The sequence below is a fragment of the Somniosus microcephalus genome, unplaced genomic scaffold, assembly GCF_052327205.1.
Source record: "Somniosus microcephalus isolate GS21.2 unplaced genomic scaffold, FLI_Smic_1.0 scaffold98, whole genome shotgun sequence".
NCBI classification, from domain to species: Eukaryota; Metazoa; Chordata; class Chondrichthyes; order Squaliformes; family Somniosidae; genus Somniosus; species Somniosus microcephalus.
In genome coordinates, this window is record NW_028225285.1 from 592,686 (window position 1) to 613,551 (window position 20,866).

Below are 20,866 nucleotides of genomic sequence, written 5' to 3' on the forward strand. Positions count from 1 at the left end.
CACAACACACACGCCCACCCATGCTTTGTTTCACCTGCAAATTTGGAGATATTACATCTAGTTCCCTTGTCTAGATCATTAATATATATTGTGAATAGCTGGGGTCCAAGGACCGATCCCTGCGGTACCCCACTAATCACTGCCTGCCACTCGGAAAAAGACCCGTTTATTCCAACTCTTTGCTTTCTATCTACCAACCAGTTCTCTATCCAAGTCAATACCTTGCCCCCCAATCCCATGTGCCTTAACTTTATACGCTAATCTCTTATGTGGGACCTTATCGAAAGCCTTCTGAAAGTCCAAATACACCACATCCACTGGTTCTCCCTTATCTATTTTACTAGTTACATCCTCAAAAAATTCCAGTAGATTATTCAAGCACGATTTACCTTTTGTAAATCCATGTTGACTTTGTCCGATCCTGTCACTATTTTCCAAGTGCTCTGCTATTACATCTTTTATAATGGACTCCAGCATTTTCCTCACTACCGATGTCAGGCTTACCGGTCTGTAATTCCCTGTTTTCTCTCTACCACCTTTTTTGAACAGTGGGGTAACATTAGCTACCCTCCAATCCATGGGTACTGTTCCAGATTCCATCAAATGTTGGCAGATGATCAGCAATGCATCTACTATTTCTGGGGCCACTTCCTTAAGTACCCTAGGATGTAGATTATCAGGCCCTGGGGATTTATCGGCCTTCAATCCCATCAATTTCCCTAACACCATTTCCCTACAAATACTGATTTCTTTCAGTTCCTCCCTTTCATCAGACCCTATGTTCCTGTGGTCCACGCTGCTCGGGGATCACGTCAGGTAACCAGGGCGGGAGTTGAAAGGCCATGGAATCATTTCATTACTTGACAGCTGGAAATGTGCTATAAAAGCTCCCATCTCACAGCTGTTCACTTTCCAAGCTCAGAAGCTGTTGCTTACTGCATTTGGAAGACAGATTGAGCTTTATGCAGGTTGCAAGTGTTTGGAGCAAACTCTCTATCCAGTGTCACCTCATTGGAACAACCTCTCTCACCATTAACAGATTGCTTCTGACATCTCAAGTTCACCTGCCATCTATTACACCAGCATGGGTCTGGTTTATACTGTCTCACCTTGGGCCTCAGAGTCTCACCACGATCAGCCCCAACACCAGCAGCACCAGGGACACCAGCAGCACCAACAGCAACACCAACCTTCTTCACAACTCCTGATGCTGCACCGCACAGAGGGCATCAACACCCGGCCACATTGCTGACCGGGTCACCAGAGATGGCCTCACCATGGCCAGAATTTCTTCACTTGGTGCTGCTCGCCCTGGATGACACATGATGTGCCAGGTTAACACCAGCCCACACCAACAACACAAAGCATCCCGACAATGCCCAAACCATTCCTGTCACACTCATCAGCATTGCGGGGGCTACCGTTATGTCTCACCATTCACTGCAACTCACTAAGCCACTTCCAAACATGGACACAAATCTTTCGAAGAACGGAAAGTGTTGAAAATAAAGATTTCAATGTTTGACACCACATTAACAGAAACTTCACATGAACATTGGCTAAAACACACAATTGCCTATCCTTGTGTGTTAGTTGGTATGATTGGACTAGGATGAGGGTGAGTGTGAGGGGTGGCTCGTGAGATGGGGATGTGATAATATAGAGAGAGATGGGTGGAGGTGCAGGGTAAGTTGGTGAGAGTAAGGATGTTCAGGAGTAGGGTGGGGAAGGCAGAGTGATGGGGATGTGATAATATAGAGAGAGATGGGTGGAGGTGCAGGGTAAGTTGGTGAGAGTAAGGATGTTCAGGAGTAGGGTGGGGAAGGCAGAGTGATGGGGATGTGATAATATAGAGAGAGATGGGGGAGGTGCAGGGTAAGTTGGTGAGAGTAAGCATGTTCAGGAGTAGGGTGGGGAAGGCAGAGTGATGGGGATGTGATAATATAGAGAGAGATGGGGGGAGGTGCAGGGTAAGTTGGTGAGAGTAAGGATGTTCAGGAGTAGGGTGGGGAAGGCAGAGTGATGGGGATGTGATAATATAGAGAGAGATGGGTGGAGGTGCAGGGTAAGTTGGTGAGAGTAAGGATGTTCAGGAGTAGGGTGGGGAAGGCAGAGTGATGGGGATGTGATAATATAGAGAGAGATGGGTGGAGGTGCAGGGTAAGTTGGTGAGAGTAAGGATGTTCAGGAGTAGGGTGGGGAAGGCAGAGTGATGGGGATGTGATATAGAGAGAGATGGGTGGAGGTGCAGGGTAAGTGGGTGAGAGTAAGGATGTTCAGGAGTAGGGTGGGGAAGGCAGAGTGATGGGGATGTGATAATATAGAGGGAGATGGGTGGAGGTGCAGGGTAAGTTGGTGAGAGTAAGGATGTTCAGGAGTAGGGTGGGGAAGGCAGAGTGATGGGGATGTGATAATATAGAGAGAGATGGGTGGAGGTGCAGGGTAAGTTGGTGAGAGTAAGGATGATCAGGAGTAGGGTGGGGAAGGCAGAGTGATGGGGATGTGATAATATAGAGGGAGATGGGTGGAGGTGCAGGGTAAGTTGGTGAGAGTAAGGATGTTCAGGAGTAGGGTGGGGAAGGCAGAGTGATGGGGATGTGATAATATAGAGAGAGATGGGTGGAGGTGCAGGGTAAGTTGGTGAGAGTAAGGATGTTCAGGAGTAGGGTGGGGAAGGCAGAGTGATGGGGATGTGATAATATAGAGAGAGATGGGGGGAGGTGCAGGGTAAGTTGGTGAGAGTAAGGATGTTCAGGAGTAGGGTGGGGAAGGCAGAGTGATGGGGATGTGATAATATAGAGAGAGATGGGTGGAGGTGCAGGGTAAGTTGGTGAGAGTAAGGATGTTCAGGAGTAGGGTGGGGAAGGCAGAGTGATGGGGATGTGATAATATAGAGAGAGATGGGTGGAGGTGCAGGGTAAGTTGGTGAGAGTAAGGATGTTCAGGAGTAGGGTGGGGAAGGCAGAGTGATGGGGATGTGATATAGAGAGAGATGGGTGGAGGTGCAGGGTAAGTTGGTGAGAGTAAGGATGTTCAGGAGTAGGGTGGGGAAGGCAGAGTGATGGGGATGTGATAATATAGAGAGAGATGGGGGAGGTGCAGGGTAAGTGGGTGAGAGTATGGATGATCAGGAGTAGGGTGGGGAAGGCAGAGTGATGGGGATGTGATAATATAGAGGGAGATGGGTGGAGGTGCAGGGTAAGTTGGTGAGAGTAAGGATGTTCAGGAGTAGGGTGGGGAAGGCAGAGTGATGGGGATGTGATAATATAGAGAGAGATGGGTGGAGGTGCAGGGTAAGTTGGTGAGAGTAAGGATGTTCAGGAGTAGGGTGGGGAAGGCAGAGTGATGGGGATGTGATAATATAGCGAGAGATGGGTGGAGGTGCAGGGTAAGTTGGTGAGAGTAAGGATGTTCAGGAGTAGGGTGGGGAAGGCAGAGTGATGGGGATGTGATAATATAGAGAGAGATGGGTGGAGGTGCTGGGTAAGTTGGTGAGAGTAAGGATGTTCAGGAGTAGGGTGGGGAAGGCAGAGTGATGGGGATGTGATAATATAGAGAGAGATGGGTGGAGGTGCAGGGTAAGTTGGTGAGAGTAAGGATGTTCAGGAGTAGGGTGGGGAAGGCAGAGTGATGGGGATGTGATAATATAGAGAGAGATGGGTGGAGGTGCAGGGTAAGTTGGTGAGAGTAAGGATGTTCAGGAGTAGGGTGGGGAAGGCAGAGTGATGGGGATGTGATAATATAGAGAGAGATGGGTGGAGGTACAAGGTAAGTTGGTGAGAGTAAGGATGTTCAGGAGTAGGGTGGGGAAGGCAGAGTGATGGGGATGTGATAATATAGAGAGAGATGGGTGGAGGTGCAGGGTAAGTTGGTGAGAGTAAGGATGTTCAGGAGTAGGGTGGGGAAGGCAGAGTGATGGGGATGTGATAATATAGAGAGAGATGGGTGGAGGTGCAGGGTAAGTTGGTGAGAGTAAGGATGTTCAGGAGTAGGGTGGGGAAGGCAGAGTGATGGGGATGTGATAATATAGAGAGAGATGGGTGGAGGTGCAGGGTAAGTTGGTGAGAGTAAGGATGTTCAGGAGTAGGGTGGGGAAGGCAGAGTGATGGGGATGTGATAATATAGAGAGAGATGGGTGGAGGTACAAGGTAAGTTGGTGAGAGTAAGGATGTTCAGGAGTAGGGTGGGGAAGGCAGAGTGATGGGGATGTGATAATATAGAGAGAGATGGGTGGAGGTGCAGGGTAAGTTGGTGAGAGTAAGGATGTTCAGGAGTAGGGTGGGGAAGGCAGAGTGATGGGGATGTGATAATATAGAGAGAGATGGGTGGAGGTGCAGGGTAAGTTGGTGAGAGTAAGGATGTTCAGGAGTAGGGTGGGGAAGGCAGAGTGATGGGGATGTGATAATATAGAGAGAGATGGGTGGAGGTGCAGGGTAAGTTGGTGAGAGTAAGGATGTTCAGGAGTAGGGTGGGGAAGGCAGAGTGATGGGGATGTGATAATATAGAGAGAGATGGGTGGAGGTACAGGGTAAGTTGGTGAGAGTAAGGATGTTCAGGAGTAGGGTGGGGAAGGCAGAGTGATGGGGATGTGATAATACAGAGAGAGATGGGTGGAGGTGCAGGGTAAGTTGGTGAGAGTAAGGATGTTCAGGAGTAGGGTGGGGAAGGCAGAGTGATGGGGATGTGATAATATAGAGAGAGATGGGTGGAGGTGCAGGGTAAGTTGGTGAGAGTAAGGATGTTCAGGAGTAGGGTGGGGAAGGCAGAGTGATGGGGATGTGATAATATAGAGAGAGATGGGTGGAGGTGCAGGGTAAGTTGGTGAGAGTAAGGATGTTCAGGAGTAGGGTGGGGAAGGCAGAGTGATGGGGATGTGATAATATAGAGAGAGATGGGTGGAGGTGCAGGGTAAGTTGGTGAGAGTAAGGATGTTCAGGAGTAGGGTGGGGAAGGCAGAGTGATGGGGATGTGATAATATAGAGAGAGATGGGTGGAGGTGCAGGGTAAGTTGGTGAGAGTAAGGATGATCAGGAGTAGGGTGGGGAAGGCAGAGTGATGGGGATGTGATAATATAGAGAGAGATGGGTGGAGGTGCAGGGTAAGTTGGTGAGAGTAAGGATGATCAGGAGTAGGGTGGGGAAGGCAGAGTGATGGGGATGTGATAATATAGAGAGAGATGGGTGGAGGTGCAGGGTAAGTTGGTGAGAGTAAGGATGTTCAGGAGTAGGGTGGGGAAGGCAGAGTGATGGGGATGTGATAATATAGAGAGAGATGGGTGGAGGTGCAGGGTAAGTTGGTGAGAGTAAGGATGTTCAGGAGTAGGGTGGGGAAGGCAGAGTGATGGGGATGTGATATAGAGAGAGATGGGTGGAGGTGCAGGGTAAGTGGGTGAGAGTAAGGATGTTCAGGAGTAGGGTGGGGAAGGCAGAGTGATGGGGATGTGATAATATAGAGAGAGATGGGTGGAGGTGCAGGGTAAGTTGGTGAGAGTAAGGATGTTCAGGAGTAGGGTGGGGAAGGCAGAGTGATGGGGATGTGATAATATAGAGAGAGATGGGTGGAGGTGCAGGGTAAGTTGGTGAGAGTAAGGATGTTCAGGAGTAGGGTGGGGAAGGCAGAGTGATGGGGATGTGATAATATAGAGAGAGATGGGTGGAGGTGCAGGGTAAGTTGGTGAGAGTAAGGATGTTCAGGAGTAGGGTGGGGAAGGCAGAGTGATGGGGATGTGATAATATAGAGAGAGATGGGTGGAGGTGCAGGGTAAGTTGGTGAGAGTAAGGATGTTCAGGAGTAGGGTGGGGAAGGCAGAGTGATGGGGATGTGATAATATAGAGAGAGATGGGTGGAGGTGCAGGGTAAGTTGGTGAGAGTAAGGATGTTCAGGAGTAGGGTGGGGAAGGCAGAGTGATGGGGATGTGATGAGAGCACAGCCTGATGAGGTTAAGTGAGGCTTTGCAGTAACGTTTTGTGATCTACTGAGATCATTGAAAGGTTTGTGTCACTGCAGGCTGGTCCTCCCGATGACATCCCTTCTTGAGCCCCACGGTGCAATGTGCACCCAGGCTGTGTTGGTCTCTTCCGCCCCTTGGAAGAGACGAGAACCTCCCTGCGGGCTGTGGCTCCCTCCATAATCATCTAGAGGGAGTTCTGGGAGAGCCTGGGTGCAGCCGAGCTCCTCTGTGCTGATGTCAGTGTTTGTAGAACCTCAATACTGTAGAACACAGAGCACAATGGGCAAAGTCAATGTGTGTCATCAAACCCGCTTCCCCCAATTCCCCAGAGCGAGGCCGCGACACCCGACCCCGGACACACCCGACCCCCCCGCCGTCCCCGACCCCGGACACACCCGACCCGACCCGACCCCGGCCCGACCCTCCGCCGTCCCCGGCCCCGCCCGACCCTCCGCCAACCCCGGCCCCGCCCAACCCTCCGCCAAACCCGGCCCGGCCCCGCCCAACCCTCCGGCTGCCCCCGCCCAACCGCCGCCCCCGACCCTCTCCCGACCCCGGCCCCGCCCGACCCTCTCCCAGCCCCGCCCGACCCTCGCACCGACCCTCTCCCGGCCCCGGCCCCGCCCGACCCTCTGCCGACCCCGGCCCCGCCTGACCCTCCCCGACCCCGGCCGCACCCAACACCGACCCCACCCGACCCGCCACCAACTCTCCACCGACCCTGACCCCCGCCCGACCCTCCACCGACCCCAGCCCCCGCCCGACCCTCCACCGACCCCCGCCCGACCCTCCACCGACCCCCGCCCGACCCTCCACCGGACCCCGCCCCCGCCCGACCCTCCACCGGACCCCACCCGACCGTCGCCGATGGGGAAAACCGGGTGATTAATTTCCTGAAGTACTTTCAGTGATTGTTGTAATATCCCAGAGAGAAAAGTATATCAGATCCGGACTTTGATTCAGTTTGTTTCTCTCTCTCTGTTTTTAGGCTGAATGGCATTCAATTGGGAGATTCAGGAATGAAACTAGTGTCTGTGGCTCTGAGGAACCCGGACTGTAAATTACAGACACTGGGGTAAGTACCAGACTCTGAGATTGTGTTTATAATAACTGGATGTCTGACACTGAACATTATTATTAGTATCAGTAATAGTGTTATTAATAAACTCTGGGGATTGACTCTGATTCCTGTTATTTCTCTCTCTGATCCCCAGGCTGGATGCTAACAGTCTCACAGATTCTTGTACTGAGGATCTCGCCTCCGCTCTCAGTACAAACCGCTCACTGACGGATCTGAACCTGGGTAATAATGAACTGGGAGATTCAGGAGTGAAACTACTGTCTGTGGCTCTGAGGAACCCGGACTGTAAAATACAGACACTGGGGTAAGTACCAGACTGTGTGAGATAGTGTTTATAATAACTGGATGTCTGACACTGAACATTATTATTAGTATCAGTAATAGTGTTATTAATAAACTCTGGGGATTGACTCTGATTCCTGTTATTTCTCTCTCTGATCCCCAGGCTGGAGGCTAACAGTCTCACAGATTCTTGTGCCGAGGATCTCGCCTCCGCTCTCAGTACAAACCGCTCACTGACGGATCTGAACCTGAGTAATAATAAACTGGGAGATTCAGGAGTGAAACTACTGTCTGTGGCTCTGAGGAACCCGGACTGTAAAATACAGACACTGGGGTAAGTACCAGACTGTGTGAGATTGTGTTTATAATAACTGGATGTCTGACACTGAACATTATTATTAGTATCAGTAATAGTGTTATTAATAAACTCTGGGGATTGACTCTGATTCCTGTTATTTCTCTCTCTCATCCCCAGGCTATGGTCTGTCGGTCTCACAGATTCTTGTGTCGAGGATCTCGCCTCCGCTCTCAGTACAATGCGCTCACTGAGGGATCTGGACCTGGGAGGAAACTCCTTCACAGACCGATCTGTCCCCGCTATCCGCCGCCTCATACTGACCTGCAGGAGTCTGGAGTACATCAGGTGAGTGTTTGTGTTAATGTTTAATGTAATAAATAAAATATCAGTGGGATTCAGTCACTGTTTTGGGTAATATTTGTCTGTAATTATTATTGAAATATTAACCCCTGTCTCGCGGTTATTTACACTGTTGTTCAATCTGTTTATTTCCTGTTTAATCTTTAATCTGTTTCAGGCTGGGGTGGAATCAGTTCAGTTCATCCGGAGAAAAACAGCTGGAGTTACTGCGGGGAACAAGACGCGGACTGAGTGTGGAAGTGTGAACAGTCCAAGTGATGACCTCACTGCTCCCATTGTGTGAACAGTCCAAGTGATGACCTCACTGCTCCCATTGTGTGAACAGTCCAAGTGATGACCTCACTGCTCCCATTGTGTGACCATTCCAAGTGATGACTTCACTGCTCCCATTGTGTGACCATTCCAAGTGATGACCTCACTGCTCCCATTGTGTGACCATTCCAAGTGATGACCTCACTGCTCCCATTGTGTGACCAGTCTAAGTGATGACCTCACTGCTCCCATTGTGTGAACATTCCAAGGATGACCTCACTGCTCCCATTGTGTGACCATTCCAAGTGATGATGTCACTGCTCCCATTGTGTGAACAGTCCAAGTGATGACCTCACTGCTCCCATTGTGTGACCATTCCAAGTGATGTCCTCACTGCTCCCATTGTGTGACCATTCCAAGTGATGACCTCACTGCTCCCATTGTGTGACCATTCCAAGTGATGACCTCACTGCTCCCATTGTGTGACCATTCCAAGTGATGATGTTACTGCTCCCATTGTGTGACCATTCCAAGTGATGACCTCACTGCTCCCATTGTGTGACCATTCCAAGTGATGACCTCACTGCTCCCATTGTGTGACCATTCCAAGTGATGATGTCACTGCTCCCATTGTGTGACTATTCCAAGTGATGACCTCACTGCTCCCATTGTGTGACCATTCCAAGTGATGACCATTCCAAGTGATGACGTCACTGCTCCCATTGTGTGACCATTCCAAGTGATGACCTCACTGCTCCCATTGTGTGACCATTCCAAGTGATGACCTCACTGCTCCCATTGTGTGACCATTCCAAGTGATGACCTCACTGCTCCCATTGTGTGATCATTCCAAGTGATGACCTCACTGCTCCCATTATGTGACCATTCCAAGTGATGACCTCACTGCTCCCATTGTGTGACCATTCCAAGTGATGACCTCACTGCTCCCATTGTGTGACCATTCCAAGTGATGACCTCACTGCTCCCATTGTGTGAACAGTCCAAGTGATGACCTCACTGCTCCCATTGTGTGACCATTCCAAGTGATGATGTCACTGCTCCCATTGTGTGACCATTCCAAGTGATGACCTCACTGCTCCCATTGTGTGACCATTCCAAGTGATGACCTCACTGCTCCCATTGTGTGACCATTCCAAGTGATGACCTCACTGCTCCCATTGTGTGACCATTCCAAGTGATGATGTCACTGCTCCCATTGTGTGACCATTCCAAGTGATGATGTCACTGCTCCCATTGTGTGACCTTTCCAAGTGATGATGTCACTGTTCCCATTGTGTGACCATTCCAAGTGATGACCTCACTGCTCCTTGTGTGAACATTCCAAGTGATGACGTCACTGCTGTCATTGTGTGACCATTCCAAGTGATGACATCACTGCTCCCATTGTGTGACCATTCCAAGTGATGACATCACTGCTCCCATTGTGTGACCATTTCCAATTGATGATATCACTGCTCCTTCACCCCGCCTGGGGCCGGTAGCGGTGGGACTTCTTCACCCCACCTGGGGCCGGTAGCGGTGGGACTTCTTCACCCCACCCGGGGTGGGACTTCACCCCGCCCGGGGCCGGTAGCGGTGGGACTTCTTCACCCCACCCGGGGTGGGACTTCACCCCGCCCGGGGCCGGTAGCGGTGGGGCTCCTTCACCCCGCCCGGGGCCGGTAGCGGTGGGGCTTCTTCATCCCGCCCGGGGCCGGTAGCGGTGGGGCTTCTTCACCCCGCCCGGGGCCGGTAGCGGTGGGGCTTCTTCACCCCGCCCGGGGCCGGTAGCGGTGGGACTTCTTCACCCCGCCCAGGGCCGGTAGCAGTGGGGCTTCTTCACCCCGCCCGGGGCCGGTAGCGGTGGGGCTCCTTCACCCCGCCTGGGGCCGGTAACGGTGGGGCTCCTTCACCCACCCTGAGCCGGTAGCGGTGGGACTTCTTCACCCCGCCCAGGGCCGGTAGCGGTGGGGCTCCTTCACCCCGCCCGGGGCCGGTAGCGGTGGGACTTCTTCACCTCGCCCGGGGCCGGTAGCGGTGGGGCTCCTTCACCCCACCCGGGGCCGGTAGCGGTGGGACTTCTTCACCCCGCCCGGGGCCGGTAGCGGTGGGACTTCTTCACCCCGCCCGGGGCCGGTAGCGGTGGGACTTCACCCCGCCCGGGGCCGGTCGCGGTGGGGCTCCTTCACCCCGCCCGGGGCCGGTAGCGGTGGGACTTCTTCACCTCGCCCGGGGCCGGTAGCGGTGGGACTTCATCCCGCCCGGGGCCGGTCGCGGTGGGGCTCCTTCACCCCGCCCGGGGCCGGTAGCGGTGGGGCTCCTTCACCCCGCCCGGGGCCGGTAGCGGTGGGGCTTCTTCATCCCGCCCGGGGCCGGTAGCGGTGGGGCTTCTTCACCCCGCCCGGGGCCGGTAGCGGTGGGGCTTCTTCACCCCGCCCGGGGCCGGTCGCGGTGGGGCTCCTTCACCCCGCCCGGGGCCGGTAGCGGTGGGACTTCTTCACCTCGCCCGGGGCCGGTAGCGGTGGGACTTCATCCCGCCCGGGGCCGGTCGCGGTGGGGCTCCTTCACCCCGCCCGGGGCCGGTAGCGGTGGGACTTCTTCACCCCGCCCGGGGCCATTAGCGGTGGGGCTCCTTCACCCCGCCCGGGGCCGGTAGTGGTGGGACTTCTTCACCCCGCCCGGGGCCGGTAGTGGTGGGACTTCACCCCGCCCGGGGCCGGTAGCGGTGGCGCTCCTTCACCCCGCCCGGGGCCGGTAGCGGTGGGGCTCCTCCACCCCGCCCGGGGCCGGTAGCGGTGGGACTTCACCCCGCCTGGGGCCGGTAGCGGTGGCGCTCCTTCACCCCGCCCAGGGCCGGTAGCGGTGCGGCTCCTTCAATCTCTTTGACACAACTTGCCACAATTGCCAATCACACATGTTTCCTCAAGGATAGTCGGTGCTTCAACGTTTCATCCTCCCTTAATCTCTCCCTCCATATAAACTACCCTACCCATATTCACAACCACCCCCTTGACCTCGCCATCTCGCGTGTCCTTGCTACTCCCATCGTGTCAATCACAGATAAGGCCATCTCTGGTCACTTCCTTGTATCACTCTCCACCCAAACACTCCTTCCCAAACCTCCTTCCTTCTGTTTCCGCCCCTGGAAAATATTCTCTCCCAATTCACTTTCAAAATTCCAACTGCCTAGCCTTTGGCCCTCCATTCACCTGAACATTTCTGCAGCTACCGATCTGCTCAACCACACCCTCACCTCCACCTTTGATGCCCTAGTCCCTGTTAAAACCATTGCTCTCTCTCACCCCATCATTCCCCCTGGTTCGACCCTCACCTCCACCTTTGATGCCCTAGTCCCTATTAAAACCATTGCTCTCTCTCACCCCATCATTCCCCCTGGTTCGACCCTCACCTCCACCTTTGATGCCCTAGTCCCTATTAAAACCATTGCTCTCTCTCACCCCATCATTCCCCCTGGTTCGACCCTCATCTCCACCAACTTAAGTCCAAGGGACGCAGACTTGAACGTATATTGTGGACAACTGGTTTAGCCATTCATCGCCAGATCTGGCTGGCCCACATAAAGCACTATCCTGGGTTGGGTGATTGGGCAGATGCAGTAAAATGTGGATAAATGCGAGTGTGAAGGAATAGCCTTGATTCAGAGAAATACACGATACCATGAACAGATTTCTAATATTATTACAGAACATACTGGGTTTAAAAGACACACGTCTCAGCAGACACAGGCTGTAAACAGAAATACCGGCTTCTGAGAAAGAATCAGTTGATAACAAAGTTGTAAACAAGCTTTGAAATGGGAATTAGTTAAATATTCTAAAACAATGAAAGATTGAAGCAAACCATTGGTGCTTCCAAAAGGTCGACGGTTTGCAATGAACACAATGAAAAGACCCAGTTTAAAGTGTGAAGAGCTAACACGTAAAACAGAAACACAAACATTGAAAGAGGCACGTGCCTTTGAAAACGTGACATCAAGTAAAAGAAACATCTGGTCAAATAGTTTTATGTTAAACTTGGAAAACAGGAACCATAAGATTAAATATGCAACCAATTGAGATAGCTAGAAAACAAGTAAACACACAGTTAAAGTGGTTTTGATTTACATATTATAAATATAATACCAAAAAGAAGGCTTTGAAGATATGACTTCAATAGAGACACCAAGCAATTGCATTGTGTTTGTATTGAACTTGGAGAATGAGAGTCAAAATGGCTGCTAAGAACCAGTAAAGCCAATATTAAGAATTGAATGAAGAATCTTTGATAAGAATGGCATTAAACAGAAACCATTGCTGTCATTGTTTTTATGATGGTTTTTTTAACACCTAAAAGTAGAGAAATAATTATTCATGCAATAGTTGAATTGATAGTAAGAATAGAAAGCATTCAAAAGAGGTATCAATAAAGACAATTAGCTGACATCAGCAGAGAACATCAAAGAAGAAACCACTGCCAAAAGGGTATAAAAATAAGAACATGCTGAACGGGCAAAATGTTTCTCAACTCTACGGAGGCATCTCTAAGTTTTTAACTTTGAGTCTCGGGTAAATCAAAGTGATTGATTTTGGTGGATGTTCTGGATTTAGAAATAAGTGAGAAATAAATGTAACGAAAGTAAAGATTTGAGAATAAGGATCTCAGAAATGTAAGCTAATTGTATTTTGAATTGTTAATGTTGCGACTGATTCAACAGATGTTAACTGAATGTCGGCTCTTAAATTAAACTATATATTTTTAGAATTGTCTCAGAGTAATTCTGTATAGATTTGCGAACACACAAATTCTGTATACTCTTGTAATGAGGTGCAGAATTCTGGGGGGTATTCCGGACCCTCATAATATCCGGAAGGTTACAGTCTAGTTCAACTTATTAAAAATACTATCTGGTGGACGGTAACATCTTTAGTCGTTCCTTTCCTTTAGGGAGAGATAGCCTGAATCTTTAGACCCATTTAAGCATCTTATGGAATTCGGCTATCTCTAACTTAAGTTGAGGGTGAACGTCTGGGGAATACGCCTGATCTGGAATAGCCCAAAAGGGCTAGGACTGTAATTTATTCCTTCACGAGGTTATCCACTTTGGTGTCAAAAACAGGAAGGCAGATTATTATCTGAACGGCAATAGATTGGGAGAAGGGGGAAGTGCAACGAGACCTGGGTGTCCTTGTGCACCAGTCGCTGAAGTTAAGCATGCAGGTGCAGCAGGCGGTTAAGAAGGCAAATGGTATGTGATATACCTATCAATTCAGTCCATGAAAAGCGACGAGTTAAGGTAGTAACTATAGGTTTTTATTGGCTAAATAACAGAGCCCACCCTCGTGGGTGATCGGTTCCAACAAGGAAGAATACTAGCCAAGCGGTCACCTTTATACCTGGGCAAGCAGGCGGAGCCATGGGCGGAGTCAGCTGAGGTATGCCTAGGTATAACAGCGTGCGTGGCAAGAGGTAACCTTGTGTCGTGATAACAACAGTGTAACAATAGTGAACAGTTGTGAACGGTAACAGTGGTTTACCACATTCACCCCTTGTTTAAAATTGAGTCCGGCGGGGTGAAGTGTACTACCAGTTCGTGTATGTCAATCTCTCAGGAGGCCTCGTAAGCCTTTCTGATCGGCGCAGCAGCGGTGGTGCAGTATCTGATGTTAATGCTGGTGTCTGCGTGGTCGACGAAGGTTCCTGGGGTTCCGGCATGCCGTCTACAGGAGCTGGATTTGGGGGAGTGGTGGGGGGTAACGGTGGTATCTCAGGGGTGCCCGAGGGTGCGAGGTCTCGCAAGGAGACAGTGTCCTCCCGCCCGTCTGGGTATGCCACATAGGCGTACTGGGGGTTGGCGTGCAGGAGGTCCACCCTCTCGACCAGGGGGTCCGCTTTATGGGTCCTCACGTGCTTCCGCAGCAGGACGGGCCCCAGAGAAGTCAGCCATGTTGGTAGCGAGGTTCCTGTAGTTGACTTCCTGGGGAAAACAAACATTTGTTCATGGGGGGTGGCGTTAATGGCAGTGCAAAGCAGTGACCGGATGGAGTGGAGCGCTGCCGGGAGGACTTCCTGCCAGCGAGAGGTTGGGAGGCCCTTAGACTTTAGGGCTAAGAGGACGGCCTTCCAACTGTCGCATTTTCTCTTTCCACCTGGCCGTTCCCCCGGGGGTTGTAGCTGGTGGTCCTGCTCGTAGCAATACCTCTCGCGAGCAGGAACTGGCGAAGTTCCTCGCTCATGAAGGATGCGCCCCGGTCGCTATGTATATACTTCGGGAACCCGAACAAGGCGAAGAGGTCGTTCAGGCATTTGATGACCGTGGTACTGGTCATGTCTGGGCAGTGGATGGCAAAGGGGAAACGGGAGTACTCGTCAACAATGTTGAGGAAGTACACATTACGGTCAGAGGACGGGAGGGGCCCCTTAAAATCGATGCTCAAGCGCTCGAAGGGGCGGGTGGCCTTGATCAGGCTTGCTTTGTCCGGCCTAAAGAAATGCGGTTTGCATTCGGCACAGGTTTGGCAGTTCCTGGTCATGGTCCTGACCTCCTCGATGGAGTAGGGCAGGTTGCGGGCCTTAATGAAGTGGTAAAGTCTGGTGACCCTGGGGTGGCAGAGGTCGTTGTGGAGGGTCCGCAGTCTATCAACTTGCGTGTTGGCGCATGTACTTCGCGACAGAGCATCTGGGGGTTCGTTCAGTTTACCAGGCCGGTACAAGATATCATAATCGTAGGTGGAGAGCTCAATTCTCCACCTCAAGATCTTGTCGTTCTTGATTTTGCCCTTCAGCTTGTTATTAAACATAAAAGCAACCGAACGCTGGTCGGTGAGGAGGGTAAATCGTTTGCCTGCCAGGTAATGCCTCCAGCGTCGTACCGCCTCCACAATCGCCTGGGCCTCCTTCTCGACAGAAGAGTGTTGGATCTCAGGGCCCTGGCGGGTCCTTGAGAAGAAGGCCACAGGTCTCCCCGCCTGGTTAAGGGTTGCAGCTAGGGCGAAGTCGGATGCATCGCTTTCCACTTGGAAAGGGATGGACTCATCCACTGCGTGCATTGTGGCCTTCGCAATGTCTCCTTTTATGAGGGAGAAGGCTGCGCCTGCTTCTGCTATCAGGGGGAAGGAGGTGGACTTCATGAGGGGTCTGGCTTTGTCCGCATAATTGGGCACCCATTGGGCATAGTAAGCGAAGAGCCCCAGGGTTCTCTTCAGCGCCTTTGGACAGTGGGGGAGGGGAAGCTCCATGAGGGGGCGCATTCTTTCGGGGTCGGGGCCGATGACTCCGTTCTCTACTACGCAGCCGAGGATGGCAAGGCGCGAGGTGTTAAACACACATTTCTCCTTATTGTAAGTGAGGTTCAGCCGTTGGGCCGTACGGAGGAATTTCTCCAGATTAACATCATGGTCCTGCTGGCCGTGGCCGCAGATGGTGACGTTATCTAGATAAGGGAACGTGGCCTGCAGCGCGTTCTGGTCGACCATCCGGTCCATCTCCCTTTGGAAGACCGAAACCCCGTTGGTGACGCCGAAGGGAACCCTAAGGAAGTGGTAGAGGCGGCCATTCGCCTCGAAGGCGGTATACTGGCGGTCCTCAGGGCGGATAGGGAGTTGGTGATAGGCCGACTTGAGGTCGATGGTGGAGAATACCCGGTACTGTGCAATCTGGTTGACCATATCAGATATGCGGGGGAGGGGGTATGCATCCAGCTGGGTGTACCAGTTTATGGTTTGGCTGTAGTCGATGACCAGGCGGTGTTTATCGCCAGTCTTAACGACTACGACCTGAGCACGCCAGGGGCTGGTGCTCCCCTCGATGATGCCCTCCTTCAGGAGTCGCTGCACCTCAGAGCTAATAAAAGCTCTGTCCCCGGCGCTGTACCGCCTGCTCTTGGTAGCAACGGGTTTACAGTCACGGGTGAGGTTAGCGAACAAGGAGGGGGGCGGGACTTTGAGGGTGGAGAGGCCGCAGGTGGTACGCGGCGGGCGGTTTAAATTTTGCTGGTTGCAGACTGTGAGTGGGGGGAGGGGTCCACCGTAAGCCAAAGTGACACTTTGAAGGTGGCATTGGAAATCCAGCCCTAGTAGGACGGCAGCGCAGAGCTGGGGCAGGACGAGAAGTTTAAAGTTTTTATATTCCGTGCCCCCAACCGACAGGGTCACCACACAGTAGCCGCTGATGTCTGTTGAATGGGACTTCGCCGCCATCGAGATCCGATGGCGCGTTGGCCGGACAGTGAGGGAGTAGCAGCTCACCGTGTCTGGGTGAATAAAACTCTCCGTGCTTCCGCTGTCGAACAGGCAGGTCGTGGCGTGGCCGTTTACTTCGATGTCCATCATGGACTTGGACAGATGATGCGGGAGAGCTTGGTCAAGCGTGACGGAGGCCAGTGTATGGCTGAGTGAGCTGCTGTAGTCTGCAGGTGAGGCGGTGGTCGGGTCTGGAGACAAAACGGCGGCCGAGTGCGGCGAACAAAATGGCGGCGCCCATGACGCGGATCCCCACGAAGTTGGACAAAATGGCGGAGAAGATGGCCGCCCCCACAACTCACATGAGGCACTGCTGGCGTCTGTGGCCTTGATCAAAGATGGCCGCCCCACGACACATGTGGCCTTGATCAAAGATGGCCGCCCCCACAACTCACGAGGCACTGCTGGCGTCTGTGGCTTTCCCCCTGCAGGCGTTTATGAAGTGGCCTTTCTTTTTGCAGCCAGAGCAGGTCACGTTCCTTGCAGGGCAGCGCGCCCTTTGACGTCTCGCCTGGCCACAGAAGAAGCAGCTGGCGGCCCGATCGCGGAGGTCCGCTGCCGCAACAGGTCCCGGGGGTGGCGGTCCCGATCGATTCCGGGACACCGACGCCGTAGTAGGTCCCAGGGGCGGCGGTGCGAGGGGTATAGCGGCCGGAGTCGGGCCCGAGTCCCAGGGTCGCGCAGCACTGTACCTGGAGTACGCCTCGAGGTCCCGATGGGCCACTTCCAGGGAGCGAGCGAGGGCTGCAGCTGTTTTCAAGTCGAGGTCCTTTGATTCGAGCAGTCTTTGCCGTGAGTAGTTGGACCGAAGGCCTTTCACGAAGGCATCGCGGATATTTCCTTCAGTATGTTCTGCAGCCGTTACAGCTTTAAAGTCACAGTCCCTGCCGAGTGTTTGTAGCGCCCGTAAAAATTCATCTACAGACTCTCCTGGCTGTTGCGAGCGGGACCTTAGGAGATGTCTGGCATACATTGAATTTACTGGGCTCCGGTACTGCTCTTTTAGCAGGTTGAGGGCGTCCTCGTATGTAGCAAGGTCCCGGATGAGTGCAAATACTTTAGGGCTCACCTGGGCGGTCAGAACTCTTAGTTTGGATTCCGGAGGCACGCCGGAGGCTCCCAGGTAGGATTCGAAACAGCTAAGCCAGTGTTCGAAGTCGAGGGCTGAATTCGCTGCCTGTGGGTTTAGATCCAGGTACGGCGGTCGGAGGGCTCGCAGCCAGGTCGGCTGCTGGGGCTGTTGTAGCTGGCCGCTTGGCTGGGGCTGTTGTAGCTGACCATTTGGCTGGTCGGTTGGCTGCTCCGGTCCATACATTTCAAAATTTAGCCAATAAAATTGATATACCTATCAATTCAGTCCATGAAAAGCGACGAGTTAAGGTAGTAACTATAGGTTTTTATTGGCTAAATAACAGAGCCCACACTCGTGGGTGATCGGTTCCAACAAGGAAGAATACTAGCCAAGCGGTCACCTTTATACCTGGGCAAGCAGGTGGAGCCATGGGCGGAGTCAGCTGAGGTATGCCTAGGTATAACAGCGTGCGTGGCAAGAGGTAACCTTGTGTAGTGATAACAACAGTGTAACAATAGTGAACGGTTGGGAACGGTAACAGTGGTTTACCACAGTATGTTGGTGATTGTTTTATTGTTATTGGTGAGCGTGCTCTCTGGGAATCTGACCCCTGTTCCTTCTCCGTGAGGAATTCAAGCTCTGCTTTAAACTTGCGCCCTCCGTCAGATTGCACTTTTATCACAGCTGATGTGCAGGCTCCTGACGATGACGTGGGCAGCAAACCCTTCTTCACCCCGCCAGGGGCTAATAGCCATGGGACTTCTTCACCCCGCCCGGGGCCGGTAGCGGTGGAACTTCATCCCACCCGGGGCCGGTAGCGGTGGGGCTTCTTCACCCCGCCCGGGGCCGGTAGCGGTGGGGCTTCTTCACCCCGCCCGGGGCCGGTAGCGGTGGGGCTTCTTCACCCCGCCCGGAGCCGCTAGCGGTGGGACTTCTTCACGCTGCCCAGAGCCGGTAGCCATGGGACTTCTTCACCCCGCCCGGGGCCGGTAGCGGTGGGACTTCACCCCACCCGGGGCCGGTAGCGGTGGGGCTTCTTCACCCCGCCCGGGGCCGGTAGCGGTGGGGCTTCTTCACCCCGCCCGGGGCCGGTAGCAGTGGGGCTTCTTCACCCTGCCCGGGGCCGGTAGCGGTGGGACTTCTTCACCCCGCCCGGGGCCGGTAGCGGTGGGGCTTCTTCACCCCGCCCGGGGCCGGTAGCGGTGGGACTTCACCCCACCCGGGGCCGGTAGCGGTGGGGCTTCTTCACCCCGCCCGGGGCCGGTAGCGGTGGGGCTTCTTCACCCCGCCCGGGGCCGGTAGTGGTGGGACTGCACCCTGCCCGGGGCCGGTAGCGGTGCGGCTTCTTCACCCCGCCCGGGGCCGGTAGCGGTGGGGCTTCTTCACCCCGCCCAGGGCCGGTAGCGGTAGGAATTCTTCACCCTGCCCGGGGCCGGTAGCGGTGGGACTTCTTCATCCCGCCCAGGGCCGGTAGCAGTGGGGCTTCTTCACCCTGCCCGGGGCCGGTAGCGGTGGGACTTCTTCACCCCGCCCGGGGCCGGTAGCGGTGGGAATTCTTCACCCCGCCCGGGGCCGGTAGCGGTGGGACTTCTTCACCCCGCCCGGGGCCGGTAGCGGTGGGGCTTCTTCACCCCGCCCGGGGCCGGTAGCGGTGGGGCTTCTTCACCCCGCCCGGGGCCGGTAGCGGTGGGGCTCCTTCACCCCGCCCGGGGCCGGTAGCGGTGGGACTTCTTCACCCCGCCCGGGGCCGGTAGCGGTGGGGCTTCTTCACCCCGCCCCGAGCCGGTAGCGGTGGGGCTTCGTCACCCCGTCCGGGGCCGGTAGCGGTGGGGCTTCTTCACCCCGCCCGGGGCCGGTAGCGGTGGGGCTTCTTCACCCCGCCCGGGGCCGGTAGCGGTGGGGCTTCTTCACCCCGCCCGGGGCCGGTAGCGGTGGGACTTCTTCACCCCGCCCGGGGCCGGTAGCGGTGGGACTTCTTCACCCCGCCCGGGGCCGGTAGCGGTGGGGCTTCTTCACCCCGCCTGGGACCGGTAGCGGTGCGGCTCCTTCACCCCACCCGGGGCCGGTAGCGGTGGGACTTCTTCACCCCACCCGGGGCCGGTAGCGGTGGGGCTCCTTCACCCCACCCGGGGCCGGTAGCGGTGGGACTTGTTCACCCCACCCGGGGCCGGTAGCGGTGGGGCTTGTTCACCCCACCCGGGGCCGGTAGCGGTGGGACTTGTTCACCCCACCCGGGGCCGGTAGCGGTGGGACTTGTTCACCCCACCCGGGGCCGGTAGCGGTGGGACTTGTTCACCCCACCCGGGGCCGGTAGGGGTGGGGCTCCTTCACCCCACCCGGGGCCAGTAGCGGTGGGGCTCCTTCACCCCACCCGGGGCCGGTAGCGATGGGGCTTCTTCACCCCGCCCGGGGCCGGTAGCGTTGGGTCTTCTTCACCCCGCCCGGGGCCGGTAGCGGTGGGGCTTCTTCACCCCGCCCGAGGCCGGTAGCGGTGGGGCTCCTTCACCCCGCCCGGGGCCGGTAGCGGTGGGGCTTCTTCACCCCGCCCGGGGCCGGTAGCGGTGGGGCTCCTTCACCCCGCCCGGGGCCGGTAGCGGTGGGGCTTCTTCACCCCGCCCGGGGCCGGTAGCGGTGGGGCTCCTTCACCCCTGGCAAAGGAGGACCGAATCTGAGGGATGTCCTGCGGCCGCGATGGCGATTGGGAATTTCAGGGAAGCTCCTCTATGTCACAGATTACCTCTCTGGTCGGCGGTTTTTATGCGACACCGGGGCGCAGTGTAGCATCCTTCCTGCATCAGCACTGGATATACAGGCTGGGAGGCATGGCCTCTCCCTCGAAGCAGCTAATGGCGGGGCTATTCGTACCTTTGGCAAATGGCGGGTCCAGGTGTGCTTCGGCGGGCAACGGTTTCATTGGGAATTCATCACAGCCAAGGTCTCGCAAGCCATCCTCGGTGCGGATTTCTTATGTGCCAACAGCCTCTTGGTTGATGTAAGGAACTGACGGTTAATTAATGCGGCCACTTTCCACTCCATCCCTTGCTTCCGCAGTACCGCCATGTCGCGCACTGTCTCCTGCACATTGCCCTCTCCGGACGATTTCACTCGCCTGCTAGGCGAATTCCCGTACTTGACCAGGCCCACCTTCTCCTCGGCCACTAAACATGGTGTCGAACATCACATCACTATGACTGGCTTCCCGGTCTACGCACGGGCTTGGCGTCTGGAACCTGGCAAGCTCGCGGCTGTGAAGGCGGAGTTCACCACGATGGAGCGGCTAGGGATTATTCGCCAGTCGAATAGTCCCTGGTCTTCACCTCTCCACATTGTCCC

The 20,866-nt window shown here is 54.6% G+C and overlaps 1 protein-coding gene across 1 annotated transcript in view; it reads left to right on the forward strand.

Annotated features, from left to right (window-relative positions):
• LOC147083074 (NACHT, LRR and PYD domains-containing protein 3-like) overlaps positions 1-12,985 on the forward strand; it is a 137,019-nt gene extending 124,034 nt beyond the window's left edge. Inside the window, exons 7-11 of the mRNA XM_085980282.1 lie at positions 6,940-7,026; positions 7,166-7,336; positions 7,478-7,648; positions 7,790-7,957; positions 8,130-12,985. Of these exons, the coding sequence (XP_085836408.1) occupies positions 6,940-7,026; positions 7,166-7,336; positions 7,478-7,648; positions 7,790-7,957; positions 8,130-8,217 (685 nt within the window). The 3' untranslated portion in view covers positions 8,218-12,985. The remainder of the gene's footprint in view (positions 1-6,939; positions 7,027-7,165; positions 7,337-7,477; positions 7,649-7,789; positions 7,958-8,129) is intronic.
• Positions 12,986-20,866: the final 7,881 nt, after the last annotated feature.